The 15,562-nt window shown below is 51.0% G+C and overlaps 1 protein-coding gene across 1 annotated transcript; it reads left to right on the top strand.

The window, feature by feature from the left end:
• The first annotated feature begins 6,442 nt into the window (after positions 1-6,442).
• Positions 6,443-8,337, top strand: LOC136475308 (putrescine hydroxycinnamoyltransferase 1-like). The gene is made up of 2 exons (XM_066472851.1): positions 6,443-7,079; positions 7,197-8,337. Exons 1-2 carry the CDS (start codon positions 6,648-6,650, stop codon positions 8,109-8,111), a joined length of 1,347 nt encoding a protein of 448 aa, XP_066328948.1. The 5' UTR covers positions 6,443-6,647; the 3' UTR covers positions 8,112-8,337.
• Positions 8,338-15,562: the final 7,225 nt, after the last annotated feature.

Genomic DNA, 15,562 nt, shown 5'->3' on the forward strand with positions numbered 1-15,562 from the left:
GGCCCCGCAGCCTCGCCAGCCCCTCCAGGAGCGGCTCCAGCTTGGGCTGGTCGACCTTCGGGACGCCCCACTTCCACTTCTCCGGGCAACTCCCCACAATCCGCCCGGTGTAGGGGGGAAGCCCTCCGTCGTCGTTACAAAGGTAAAACCAACTCGTGTACCACCGACGGTTAGAGGTGTAGGCGGTCCTGACGCACTTGGAGAGTGCAGCCTCTGGCCCTCGCCGCCTTCCTCTTACCCGACGTGCCCGTCGGCTTTGTAGTATGCCCCGCCCGGAACAGATGGAGCCACAACTCCCAATGGGGAGTGATCCCTAAATACCCCTCGCAAACGGCAACAAAGATAGCCGCCTGAGCGATGGAGTTGGGATTAAAATTGTGGAGCTCCACGCCATAGTAGTGCATGAGCGCCCGCATGAACCGGTCCGCCGGGACGCCGAGGCCGCGCTCGTGGAAGGAGACGAAGCTTACGACGTAGCCATCGCGAGGCCTCGGCTCCGGCTCGCCGTATGGAGCAATCCACTCTGGCCTAGTGGAGTCAGTCACCGGGCGGAGGAGCCCACCGTCGACAAGCGACTGGAGCATCCCCTTGGTGATGTCCGACGGGTCCCAGGGGTCCGCCTCGACAACAACGATGTCACCGGTCATGGGTGCGATGGAGGAATCAGGTGCGGCGGTGAGTCTTTTCTCTCCCTCCCACGCTCTCGCTTTTTTCTCGCTTCGTCCCTAGGCTCGCTCTTCCTCCTCTCCTTCTCGGCACTCGCTGCTCTAGCGACGGCTCGACGGGGGCGGCGCTAATGCAGGCAAGGTAAGACGAGGAGGGGCAAAACTCCCCGAGTATTTATGCAGGGAGGAGGCAAAACGAGCGGGCGATGAAATCGGGGAAGTTTCCCCCCAATCCGGCGCGGTTAACCACGAGCCGATTTCACCGGCCCACGCGCCCACGTCTCCCGCATTAAATGCAAGGACGGTTACGTCCCATCCACCACGCCACGCTCGGCCACTACGGCAGCAGGTATCGTTTCGACTCCCAATGAAATTGCCTCAAAAGGCGCACCGCCCGTACCGGGCCAATAGGGAAGATATTCCCTGCGGCCTATTCCTTTCGTATGAAGGAATCCGGCTCTGAACCTATTACGATCTAGGGGTTCGAAGGCTGGGCCCCAAAGGGTTTCGACAACCGCCCCAGGATAACAGAGTCAGGGACGACCGCGGGCGAGCCCATATGGGGCCGAGGCCCAAGCAAGCGAAACACTTGGGACGCCCAAAGTTGTGTCCGAGACCGGAGGAAAGTCTCCGAATGGGATCCCACCGTAGGGAGGCACCGAACCACCGAGGCCTAGCGAACGGCCTCGGCACCCACTAGAGACATCCACTGGTACTCTTGGAGTGTGTCTCTGGACCGCTAGCCGTCCCCTAGCGAACGGGGTACGGGCCTCCACTCGGACTACCCGATAACAGCTCACCGGAAGTGCCACCGCTCGTGCCCATCGAGGGTAGCGAGGCACATTCCACCCATCCTTCCGAGCGAAAAGGAAGCGCGAGGGTCGCACAAAAAGTCAGGGGAGTCCCTGACGGCCCTCTCACCCGGTGCAGAGGCTAGGGGGCTCTTCCTGCAAATACGTCGAGACCCCACAACTCGGACCCATGCCCAAAAGGGGCCTCGGCAAACAAACCCTCACGCGCGAGGGGCGTATAAAAAGTCAGGGGAACTCCCGACGGCCCTCTCGCTCTGCGCAGAGGCTAGGGACTCTTCCTGCAGCCTTGCTGAGACCAGAATGGGCTCGGCAAACAAACCCTCCGTTCGAACGAAAAGGATACGTGAGGGGCGAATGAAAAAGTCAGGGGACCCCGACCGTCCTCTTGCTCCAGGCGGAGGCTCGGGGGCTCCTCTTGCACCCAAAAACCAAGACAAACGGTTCAAAGCCATGCTAGAGGTTTCATTACAAAACACGATAAAGGGCACCGAGCCCGTTACGGTCCAGGGGTTCGAAGGCTGGGCCTCCAAGAGGTTTCGACAGCCGCCCCAGGGCAACAGAGTCAGGGACGACTTCGGGGCGAGCCTACGAATGGCCCAGGCCCGAACGAACAGTCGCTTGGGGCGTCCTAAGTCGTGTCCGAGACCGGCAGGAAAGTATCCGAATGGGATCCCACCGTAGGGAGGCACCGAGCCACCGAGGCCCAGCGAACGGCCTCGGCACCCACTAGATAAATCCTCCGATACTTTTGGAGTGCGTCTCTGGACCGCTAGCCGTCCCCTAGCGAACGGGGCTCGGGCCTCCACTCGGACTACCCGATAACAGCTCACCGAAAGTGTCCACGCTCGCGCCCATCGAGGGTAGCCTGGCACATTCCACCCCTCCTTCCGAGCGAAAGGAAGCGTGAGGGACATACCCAAAGTCAGGGGGACCCCTGACGAACCTCTCGCTCCGTGCGAAGGCTAGAGGGCTTCTTTTTTTCTGCAGCCACGCCGAGACCCCCGCAACCCGAACTTACGCTTATGGGCTCGGCAAATGCAATAAGAACTAATCGCTCAAACGCGAAAATGGAGAAAGCCCCTGGAGGAGTAACTTCACTCCTCCAGGGGCTCGGGGGTTACACCCGGCGGGTGCGCTCGCGCGCACCCACTGGAACCTCAAAAAACAAACCAATTCCTACGGAGCAGGCATAAACCTAGCCTCGACAAACCCTCAGGGAGAGTGCACGCACTCACCCCGAGGCTCGGGAGCTACTGTCGGGTACCTTAGAACGGGGTACCCAAGCAAACATCAAACGGGTCGCTGAAATCCCATCTAAAAAATAAAGCTAGAAGGTAAGCCGTGGGCCCCTCACCCGCCACGACCGAGCCCACTGGGCCCTCCTCCACCTCGTCTCGAGCCTTGAGCAGGAGGTCCCGACATCCTGAAACAAACTCCGCCTCGCGCCATGGCCACCTCTGATTTCGATTGTTTATTTATAGAGTAATAAATGCTAACTGAGATCAATGTTACCTGATCTGAGACCATGCAACAGGGGCCATGACACCGACTCGATGATAGATCAAGAAGGGTACCTGTGGCATGGACCGATTCGATTCGAGCATTGTTCATGAATGAGTGGCTCTCGCGTCTTGAGAAGGACGTGGAGAATTTCGTCTTTTAATTATTATTGTTAGAGACGCCGCTTTACAGTGTACTATTTAGAATCTGTTCACGTGCGTACCTACAAACACTCGCCCCAACCACTCTCGGCTCCAAATCCAAAGATCACTTTCACGTCCCTGTAGTCCGTAGGCCGTAGATAGGGATATTTGGATATTGGCAAAACCAAACCGATCGAGCTCTGTATATAGACGAAAAAGGCTGCTTGACCTACTAAACATGAAAAGGGTATTTGAACAAATTTTGTAGCCAAACTAAACATGCCTTTACCTACTTCTTGAAAAAGACGTACATGCATGAAGAGGTTATTTGAACAAATTTTGTACCCAAACTAAACATGCCTTTATTGTTACTCTTGGAAAATTAAAGGGACCAAAAGCAACCAAGAGACTCTTTCGATAAAAAACAAAATCCTCCAATAGCTTTGTCGGGTACCTTAGAACGGGGTATCCCAAGCAAACATCAAACGGGTCGCTGAAATCCCATCTAAAAAATAAAGCTAGAAGGTAAGCCGTGGGCCTCTCACCCGCCACGACCGAGCCCACTGGGCCCTCCTCCACCTCGCCTCGAGCCTTGAGCAGGAGGTCCCGGCATCCTGGAACAAACTCCACCTCGCGCGAGGCTCCCCAGGGTAGGCCTCGGCAGGGGGCGCCGTCTCCGTCTCGCCCGAGGCTCTCCAGGGAAGGCCTCGGCAGGGGGTACATTCTCCGTATCGCGCGAGGCGTCTCGCGCGAGGCCTCGGCAAGGAGCCCGATCTCCGTCTCGCGCGAGGCCCCAGCCTCCATGTCGCTCGAGGTCGGGTCGCCCGCAGCCCGTCACCCCCCCGCCTCGACCGACCCTCCAGACAACGTGTCATGTCCCATTAATGCTTCAACCACTCCCGCAATCTCAGCCGGACGATGGCTCAACACCACAGGATGGCCGACGCGACCCGAGGTCGCATCAGCGCCATGCCGGCCGGGACAGGACACGGCAGGGATTACCAGCCACTGTGTCCAAACGCTGTATCCACGATCAGCGCCATACCGGCTGGCACAGGGCACGGCGGGGATTACCGGCCACTGTGTCCTAACGCTGTATCCACGATCAGCGCCCACCGGCTGGGACAGGGTACGGCGGGGATTACCGGCCACTGTGCCCTAACACTGTACCCACGATCAGCCGCCCACTCGAGGCCTCGGCACTGTACACCAAGGTCTCGGCTATCTTGGGGTTCGTGCCTGCCGAGACCCCTCCACCACGGTGCAGCCTCGACACCGACCAAGTCTCGGCCTCGCGCGCAGTCCGACCATAGTGGCTTGCACGTCCACCGCCGCACCCACTCCGAGGCAGTCCCGGGGCTCCCACGACGCACAGGATCTGATGGGACGTCCACACCGCCCCAGTGCTCCAAGGACGGACCACTCGGACGGCCACACCACCACAGGAACAGGCTACAGGGCCCGGACACGCCGCCTCTGTTCACATGGCGCCGTATAGTTAGCTCATGTACCGTCCTAGTCCTCCCTTAGGCTATAAAAGGAGAGGACTTGGGCTGTTTTAGGGGGGGAAAGACCTGGGAACACCCACGCACACACGCACACTCCTGCCGCCTGAGAGCAACGTCTCAAGCGGCCCGCACGACACCCTGCCGGGACCTGGGACCAGCTCCCTCTCTCCTTTAGCTTGTAACCCCCTACTACGAGCACCTCGGTGCAAGGAATACGAGATCGATCTCTCAAACTGGACATAGGGCCTCGATTGCCTGAACCAGTATAAACCTTGTGTCTCTTTGCATCACCATCCGGAATCGGGAGCACGCAGAACAAATTCACTGGTTGGTTGAGGACCCCCCGGTCCGAAACGCCGACAAGCTTCTTTATTTGGTTATATCCAAATATAGTCATCTTCTATTCCGGATTTTATAGCTAAAGATAGAAAACGAGAATTATTCTCTAGAGTGCACACAAGATATAGAAAATTCATTGGAGAGTGAAAAGATATAGAAAGTGATTTTTATACAAATCGCTCTCCAAATGATGATATCCATCCTTGAGAGAAATGTCAGTATCTTGGAGCAACCGCGCCACACACTTATAAATGTTAGACAAATCTAGGTATTGCATGGTAATCTTGTTTCTCTTCTTTGTTTTTGAAGAGATCTCCGATCTCGTGGTAAGGCTGGACAAAAAACCTTGTGACTTGTTCACTCGCTTGGCTCATTCCTTTTTTCTATTGACCTAAGCTAACAATTAAGTTTATTAAATGAGCTATCTCAAGATGGCCTTCTAATCATGAGCTAAACGAGCCATGCACTACTATATACTCAGTCACCCTAAACAAGCAACAGTTAGGTAGAACTTCTCTCTGGCTCTCTGGCTCCTCTTCTGGAGGAGTCCTACCAAAAACGTTTAGTAGAAGTTGTTTAGAGCCGATTTCCAGTGAAAAAAAGATGGCTTCTCCAAAACGGTTTTGGCTTGGAGAATAAATAGTACACAAAAAGTTGGTTTGGAGCCGTTTCTCCAAGCCGTTTGGAGCCGTTTTTCCAGAGGAACCCTCTCAAACAACAGGCTTCTTGTTATGATATATGCATGTTATTGAAGTCTACAAATGACTGTATGCTATGCATTGTATTTACTTACTCTATCCATCCCAAATAAATCAACTTCTAAAGTTTGTCTTAAGTCAGTTTATTTTAAGTCCAACAAAATTAGAAAAAAAATCAATATTTATGATACCAAATTAATATCTTTAGATACTATGAGATATATTTTCATAGAGTGTGCTTATTTGGTGTCATAGACATCTGTACTTTTTCTATAACTCAACCTACTTTTAAAAAGTTGACTTAATACAACTCTAAAAGTTAATTTATTTGATTTTTTTTGCTTGATTTTACATAGAGAAGGTTAGTAGTACAGCTTATTATGTGTTGGTTTTAGTAGTTGCTAACGTGATGATGACTCAAATAAGCTGAGCTGAGCTAAAGTTTTAGCTTATCTTTTTAATGAGCCGAGCTATCATTATAATTAACTTAACATGTCGAGCTAGCTCATTATCCATCCTCAGCTAGCTAGTCTATTAATTGTCGAGTCCACCTCTTCCTGGAGCTCGTGGGGTTGTCCTTGTTTTATGACACATTGGCTGCAACAGCATGCATGCAAATTGCAGTACCATCCATATCCATCCATGAACACGATCGAAGATCGCCAAAACATAACAATAGCATGCAGGTACTCGACGAGATGTGAATCGTGGATGCATGTCTCAGTTTGGCATAAGTCTTCTTAACTTCGCGAGTTCGACTCATTATAACATACCAACTAATAATAATGTGGCAGCTCGTGCAGTAGCAATGTCGAACGATCCTTTTTGCCCGTGAAACCAACTTTTTTTCATTTTGGGTTCACCCTCACCGGCTCCTGCCCCTCGAGCCTGTCTAACGATCCTTTAATACCAGCCGACTAAATAAAAGTTGCAGCGGCAGTGTTGAGGCCACCGATCCACCTCTCTCCTAGCACTAGCAGCAATGGCGGTGGAGATCCTCGAGTCCTGCATGGTGAAACCCAGCGACGCGGCGACGACGACGCCCTTGCACGTGGTCTGGCTCTCCAACCTCGACCTGCTCGTGGCCAGGAGCCACACGCCCACCGTCTACGTGTACCGGCGGCCCAGTCCTGACGTCCCGGGCTTCTTCTCGCCGGACGTCCTCAAGGCCGCCCTGTCCAAGGCGCTCGTCCCCTTCTACCCCCTCGCCGGCCGGCTCGGGCAGGACGGCGCCGGCCGCCCGGAGATCCACTGCACCGGCGAGGGCGCGCTCCTCGTCACCGCACGCGCCGACGCTACCCTCCAGGACCTCGCCGCCGCCGGCGGGTTCGCCCCGTCGGATGAGCTGCGGCAGATGCTTGTCCCCTCGGCTGCCGACGGCGAAGACCGCGCCGGCATCTTGGCCATGTTCCAGGTCACGTCGCGCCGTGATGATTTGATCAGTCAGACCGCACGTACTTACTAGTAGTAGTACTTTGTACGGACATGCAGCGCTAGCTGACGCTTGTTGCGTCTGCCTACGTATACGCAGGTGACGTCGTTCAAGTGCGGCGGGGTGTGCGTGGGCGCGGCGATCCACCACACGGCGGCAGACGGCCTCGCGGCGCTCGACTTCGTCAACACGTGGGCCGCCATCGCGAGCAAGGGCGTCGACGAGGCCGCGCCGCGCCCATGGCTGGACCGCACGGTCCTCCGCGCGCGCTCCCCTCCCGACGTGCGCTTCGACCACAGCGAGTACGCCCGGCGCCGCGGCGGCGGTCCAAAGACAGCGAGGGTCCCGTTCGACTCCGCCATCCTGCCCATGTCCAAGACCCAGCTGGACGCTCTCAAGGCCGGCGGTGGCCAAGGCAATAAGAAGGTATCCACGTTCAAGGCCGTGGTCGCCCACGTGTGGCGGTGCGCGTGCATGGCGCGCGGGCTGGCGGAAGACGACGACACCCGCCTGTACATAACCGCCGACGCGCGCTCTCGCGTCCGCCCGCCGCTCCCGGCAGGGTACCTCGGCAACGCCATCTTCCGCGCGTCAGCGGTGGCCAAAGCGGGCGACGTCGTCTCGGAGCCGCTCGACGCCGTCGCGGGCAGGGTGTCCGGCGCCACCGCCCGGCTGGACGACGAGTACGTGCGGTCGCTGGTGGACTGCCTGGAGCAGGTGGTGAGCGACGCGGCGGGGCTGCGCAAGGGGGAGTGGGTCATGCCGGAGACCGACCTGTGGGTGATAAGCTGGCAGGGGCTGCCCATCTACGACGCCGACTTCGGCTGGGGCCGGCCGGCGTTCATGGGACGCGCGTGCCTCCAGTTCAGCGGCCTCGTGTACCTCGTCCCCGGCCCGGACGGCGACGGCCGCCTCGACGTTGTCGTGGCCATGGAGCCCAAGAGCCTGGCCAGGTTCAAGGAGCTGTTCTATGAGCTCATCAAGGGTGCAGGTGTTCCGTGCATGGCCGAATAACATGAAGTTCTGTTGTACAACATCTCTGGCAAAATAAAGAGATAGAATGCAGCTCTATTGTACGTAGTAGTTTTCTACTGGATCAGTTCTATGAGCTCAAGTGCTAGCTATAGCCGCATAAGCTGCTGTCTTTGTGCAGGTGCAATGCAACTCCTGAAATTGGTTCCTTGGTGTTCATGCTGATGTTCGCCGGACTTTTCCTTGCAATGCATTGCGTTTCTACTTTTTTACTGTACTACTGTACTCTATCATGCAACGGTACGGTATGCTATCATGCGTCATGTCAGCGTCCAGAGCTGGTTTGGACCCGTTTATAGACCTAGATGACGCCCGAAGCAAAGCTCATAGACCCAGAATTGATATTTTAAAAGTAGAGGGACCTAAATAACACTCCTTGCCAAGTTGAACAACCGCTCGTGAATTTTCCTCTTTAAGATTAAGGAATAAAAGTGTTCTGGCTTTCAACATCTAACAAGTGAATGATAGTACTACCTCCATCCCCGAAAGAATGCAATTCTAGTACAGTGTCACGTTTTAGTACCTTAAGTTTGATCAATTATAGATAAAAAGTATACATGTTTATAATACCAAATAAATACCATCAGATTAATTACGAAATGCATTTCCATAATAAATTAATTTAAAGACATAACTGTGAATATTACTTACTAAAAACTTGGTCAAACGTGAACCACTTTCCATGGCACGTAATCCATAATTACATTCTTTTTAGGACGGAGGTACTAGCTCCGTTCCATTTTATTTGGCGCATATATCAAGATTCAAACTTTAAAAAGTTGACCAATGATTAGACTAATAATTTTTTATTATTATAATACAAACTTTATATGATTAGATTTGTAAGGAATTATACTATCCAATGATTATAAGTTTATAAGCATAAATAATATAATATAAAGCAAATGAATGGTCAAAAGTGTAATCTAGGAGACCATGTCATTCTAACTCGTGTCAGATAAAATGGAACGGAGAGAGTAGTGCTTAGCCGTCCAATACAAGTATCTCAGCTACTAAACCAATCTCGTTAAAAATGAGAAAAACACACCGAAACAAAGCTCAATAATGCGCCGACTAAACCACTGTGAAAAAACTTGATCTTCAATCTTATTTTGGTATATCTCCGCTCAACCGAAGACGTCACCGTGACCTCCATCAGACGACATCCTTCTTCCTTCCTTCGTTTTCGGTCTCTCTGTGGTGATCACGTGCCCACGATGCATGCATAATGCACTGCTGCTGTGCTAGTACTGCAGCATTAGGCAAAAGTAGGAGACCGAAAAGGTGAGTGGGGTGGGGGGTGGTTGCAACTTTATTCCTTTTTTCATGACACTCTCCTGTGGCCCTGTCCGAACAATGTAATCCTTGTTTTTTAAGAAATCAATTGACTTAAAATTTGACTAAAATTATATAAAAATTTACTAACAATTATACTACAAAATAAATACCGTTAAATTAATTACAAAAATATATTCGTAATAAACTTATTTAGAGATATAAATATTAATATTATTTATTATAAATGATTGCATTCATTATTTTATGGACAGAAAATATCGACAACGATTATTTTGATTTGATTGGCTGAACTTTATTTTAAAAGAAGCATAAGATTCAGGTACGATTTGCAGAAGTCAGGCGAGTGGCAGACAGATCAAAGGAGAGAGGGACGCTAAAAAGGAGCAAGAAGACAAAAACACACACAAGGGCACCACGGAGGCTAACCCTCCCAGTCATTCTAGTACGAATAAAGTGATTCATATGGATTAAAAAAAATATTGAGATTACTATTCACATAATATAAACTATCATTACTCGTAGTTTGCAAAAAAAAATTTTTTTTCTTTCATCATATTCATACCTCATCTTTATTTTCTCCTCCTCTTATTTTTTTAGCATGGATCATCTTTTCTCTCCCTAAGCTTATGTAACTTCTATAAGCCACCGTAACGAGTATAGAGCATCTATTTTTTTATCCGATTTTACTTGGCACTTGGGACTACTAGTAAAAAAAAATTAGGAAAGCCTTAGCTAATTGCATGATGACAAAGCTACGTAAGGAAGAAAAGGCTCCACGCTTTCAGACTAATAGCCACGATGCTATGAGAAATCGATAATGTAAGCCTCGGGTCGGGTCATAACATTATTACACAGAACAATGCTCGGTAGAATGTTGGTTCGCATCGTCATGAGGACATGAGGTGATATAGCATAAGTTTTTTAGAATCTACTCCACCTGTGACTAGTCTAAAGACGCGGAGGAGTCAAAACCGGTGACCTAAAAATAGTGGCTTTATCATTCCCTAATTTATTTTAACGAAGAGAGATATAAAAATGATTCTTTCTGGCCTGTTTAAAACGGTATATATGACAATTGATTATAATCTTATCAGGATTGTCTAACAAGTTGTGGTCCAAAAAATATAAGCACGAAATATCAGGGTGTTTGACAATCTTAATTATTATAACAACACTAAGTGTAAAAAGACCTTTATGTCATTCTTCTTCCTCAAACCACAGTTTGTTTCCTCCACCACCAGGGTTGCGTGGCTTTTATATGTATGTCATTAAAAAAGTTTGTAATTATACATAAGTCATTAAAAAAATTGACCGTACACGAGTGCTATCGTTCTGAACTTCTTTGCTCTCCAAGCCATTCCGTCGATATTCTGTTCGTTTTCACCGTTTGAGAGTCCTGACAAGTGGATCAGGTCAGTCAAAACGTCCATAATACCCCACTCATCCCTATCCTCTCTCTCTCTCAAACTCTCTCTCTCTCTCTTCTCGTGCGTGCGGGGCGGAGCTCGCTCGCGCCCGCGCCCGTGGCGGCTGGCCGAGGCCGAGCTCGCCCCCGCGTGCCCGCGACGGCCGGGGTGGAGCTCGCCCGCGCCCGCGGCGGCTGGCCGGGGCCGAGATCGCCCCCGCGCGCCCGCGACGGCCGGGGCGGAACTCGCCCACGCCCGCGCCCGTGGCGGCTGGCCGGGGGCGGAGCTCGCCCGTGCCCACGCTCGCGGCGGCCGGGGCTAGGCTGACGGCGGCACGGAGCAGCGGCGCCAAGGCGGTCACCGCGGCCGTGAGCTCGCGCGCGTTAGCCTGGATGAGATGGCGTTGTGGTCGGAGTGGAGCTGCCCCCCGCGCGGCTGCCCCCCGAACACGGCGACGACGCCGACGGCGGCGGCCACCTTGAGGATGGCCGCGACCAGAGCGGCCACCATCAGCAGCACCGCCATCTCCTTCTTGGCTGCGGCGGCGCGGGAGGCGCGCCTGCACGTCGCCTGGGCGCGGAGCGCGCGGCGGCACAGCGCGGCGGGCACGCCCACGGCCGCGAGCACGAGCGCTGACGGAGGGGATGGCGGCTGTGAGCTCGAGCGCGAGCTCCGACGAGCGGGGCTCTACCGACCGCAAGCGCGAGGGGAAGCCGGGCGTGGACGAGGACGTTGCTGCCGGAGGGGATGGTGGCCGCGAGCGTGAGCGCGAGGCCGGACGTGGACGACGCTGCCACTGCCAGAGGGGATAGGCAGCCGCGAGCGCGAGCGCGAGGCCGGGCGTGGACGCCGCCGCCACTGACGGAGGGGATGGCGGCCGCGAGCTCTGTCGATCGCGAACGTGAGCGCGGGCGCGAGCTCCGCCGAGCGCGGACGCGAACGCGAGCACGAGCGTGAGCTCCGCCGGCCTCGGACGCGAGCGCGAGCGGTGTGGACTAAAGAAGCAAGAGGATAGGACGAGAGAAAGGGTATTTTGGACCTTTATACTGACTGGACCCACATGTAACGGTGAAAAACGAACAAAACACCGACGAAATAGCTTGGAGAGCAAAGAAGTTCAAAACGATAGCACTCGTGTGTGATCAATTTTTTTAATGACTTATATATAATTACAAACTTTTTTAATAGCATACATGTAAAAGCCTCGGGTCTCCTCCACTCTTTCGACTCCTATGTCATGCCCTTTAGAGCACCGCTCCTCCATCGACACCGCAACAGTTTGCTAGGCCCCGACTGCAGCACTGCCTTCCATGCCCCACCACTGCCACGGAGTGAAAGGGCGAGCATGGAGAGGACGGGCGGGCGGGCGAGCGGCTGCTGGCCCCGGCGCCGCCTTCCGCGCTTCGGGCCCTGGCTCGGCGGATCCCCTGCACTGGTTTAGAGAGCACTAAGGAGGGCCGGCTGACCGCGCACAGAGAGGATGGGCGGGCAAGCGAGTGCGGAGGGGCGGCAAGAGGAGGAAAAATCTCTGCGGTGGAAGAAAACGCGAGAGTGTACTGAAATGCCGATTCTTTTCATCGTTGCGGTCCAAACAATCGAGAAATAATCATGCGTTTGGGTGAGATTCTCACTGATGTTGATCTAGAATCCGTTTATAATAAAAAAAACAAACAGGGCCTATCTTTTGCTCTTTGATTGTAGCATCTATAGGTCCAGAGGACAAGAGCATCATGACAGCGATGCTATATTTAAGAATTATTAGTCTCATCCTTGTGACTGAAGACTTTAGAATTCCTAGGCTTCCATGTGTTCCACGGGACATAATAAGTATATTTAGAAAAGCGAATAATCCCAGCCTCTATAGCATACACCAGTGAACTCTTACAAAGTTTTTTCAGCATAATTGTTAATTATCAAATAAAGGGAAAGAGCACATTGTAGAAGGAAAATTATAAGCAAAGTCCATGGGACGCAAGTTAGCACAGCACTCTTGATCGTAGGGTCCTCCTTATCGTGTACAATACAAGACACAAAAAGATGCAAGCAATGTTTCAGCAACACCAAGATCTCCTTTCGCCATGGGGAGGCAAACATCCTCCTTGCTAGTACTTTACAGTTTACGCTGTCCACCTCAACGCAGCTTTCTTCAGCAGTGAACAACAAGCTTTTTTCACCAGTCAACAACATGATCATGGCAAGCTTTTCTCATCCTTGTGACTGAAGACTTCGGAATTCCTACACTTCCATATGTAGTGAACACTCGTTGTTTCTTTTTTTCACAAGGGCATATATGCATACAGAAGCAGAGAACTCATGGCAAGCTTTTCTCATCCTTGTGACTGAAGACTTCGGAATTCCTACACTTCCATATGTTCGACAGGGGACTCAAGTTTTTAGGAAAGCGAATAATTCCGGCCCTCTATAGCGCACAGCTAAGTTTTAAGGGGTGTTTGGTTTGGTTTGGTTTGCGCTGCTAAACTTTAGTCTTTTCTAAATGGTTTAGTCATATTTAGTCACTCCAGAGTTGCTAGAGAGGACTAAAGTCTATTTAGCCCCATTTAGTCATAGTGTTTGGATAAAAAGTGACTAAATAGGACTAGATTTAGGAGCTCCTAGCTGAACCAAACACCCCTTACTAGGATTTTTCGATATAAGTGCTAATTATATTAAATAAAGAGAAGAGCACCAAGGAAAATTATAAGGAAAGTCCACGGGACGCAAGTTAGCACAACACTCTTGGCCTAGCTCGTTTGGTTAGTAAGGATTCATTTCCAGTCAAACAGGTCCTTCGACAATTTATACTACACGGAAACCGTTGCGGACGTGGAACGGCCCGTTCCTGCCTAACCGAATGGGACCTTAACGAGCGTTTGTACTCAATCTATGTAGGTGGAGTAACCACAGAGAAAAATATATTACTTTTTTTGCAGGTACATATGGTTACTCAAAATTTTGTTGAAGCAACAAAGTTACCATCTTCACAAACACTGGATCAAGTGTTCTTTTGTGTGTGTGGGGTGTGGGGGTGGGTGGGGGGAGGGGGGGGGGGGGGGGGGGGGGTGGTGGCGGTCACGGTCATCTTAGATGAAGGGAGAGGAGTGGCCCACGTTCATCAAAGCTCACGAGTAGCACTGTAGCAGACTGGGTCAATGAAACATCTAGGTAAGAGTGACTGACTGACTGACTACGTGAGGAACCCAGGAGGACACTACACTAGCGACATAGGTGTCCGGTTTCAAAGTATCTGGCGCCGGAAAAATAATATGATCCATTATTAATAAGGTGTGAGAGCCACACCGAATAATGAACAGTGAATAATGAAGATCAGCCCAGAAGTGAGAAGACAGCCATGCATGCTCTGAAGTTATCTGCTGACGTGATCAAAAAAAGAGCCGATCTCAGTACCGTATATGAATCAGCTAATATCGAACCTTACGCAATCGATTCTTTGATGACACAATTCTAGAAGTTTTGAGTTCCCGTGTTCTTCTCAAATTTTGGTGTAAACAGATGCCTCCAATTTTAGGATAAAAATAATTTTATTCCAAAATTTCATTCATCTGTTCACCGCGTTGCAACCACTTATTCCGAAACAAACGCGTGACTCCTTGACTTTTCGGGCCGAACTCTATATAACATCCAGCAATATCATCTTCAATCCACCCGGCCGATTTACTTCCCCCTTCTTCTTCGAACAAACCCTATCAACCAAAGCCGCCACCACCAGAGCTCCAACTCTAGCAGTTTCTCCCTTCTGCTCGGGCTGCTTTTCAAGTCACTCTTCTGCTACCCTTTCTCAGATTCATATCTATCCCAACTACAATGGTGACCAGCGACTACATCCCTGAGGTATGTCTCGAAATTTCCTCTTCTCAACTATCAGTTGCTGCTCTGTATTTCCTTTTCCTTAAGTTAATCTCATCTGACTTTCTAGGAAATGAAAAATAAAATTTTGATTCCTTCGTCTGTCATTCCAAATGCTTATTACCTTGGACCCATAGGAGATACTAATCCTTCGGATTTTATTAATTAAGAAATCAATCAAATTCCCTTCAGACAGTCCTTGGTAAATTTATCTTCTTGGAACACCAAAATTCCCTTCAGGAATTGGCCCAAAATACCCAAGGAATGGAGGGACTGGTTCCGAAGAGTGTCAGACAAAAAAGGCGGAGATTGGAAAGTTTACGATTTAAGCCAATGCCTAACACTTTCACTGTTTGGGATGGAAAGGAATGATTCACTCCTAATTGCTGCTTCTTACTTCTGGTCCAACACCTTGAACGCTTTCATCTTTGGTCACGATCCAATGACTATTACCTTAACCGATGTTCATATGTTGACTGGCCTTAGAATAACAGGACCAATGCAGCCATATGAACTCTTAGGTGCTGGGTCGAAGAAGCTAGCCAAAATATCGGACTGCACAAGATGGGCAAGCTATATCCAGAACCACATTGGGAATGAATCAACTGTTAGCGGAAAAGAACATATGGCTTTTCTAAGCATGTGGCTAGAAAGATTCATATTCTGCGGGTCATCTTGTGGTCCGACTTACAACCACAAACTCTTGGCAGAGCATCTAGCAGTAGGCGCTGATATCCTCTTGGAAAATATTTGTTAGGATCAGCTTATCACTTGATGCACCAGGTGACTGCCCAACTGCTGAAGAATGAAGAAGTGAACACAATCAGCGGCCCTTGGTGGTTAATAAAAATGTGGTTAAATCTG

The sequence above is a fragment of the Miscanthus floridulus genome, chromosome 8, assembly GCF_019320115.1.
Source record: "Miscanthus floridulus cultivar M001 chromosome 8, ASM1932011v1, whole genome shotgun sequence".
Classification (NCBI taxonomy): domain Eukaryota; kingdom Viridiplantae; phylum Streptophyta; class Magnoliopsida; order Poales; family Poaceae; genus Miscanthus; species Miscanthus floridulus.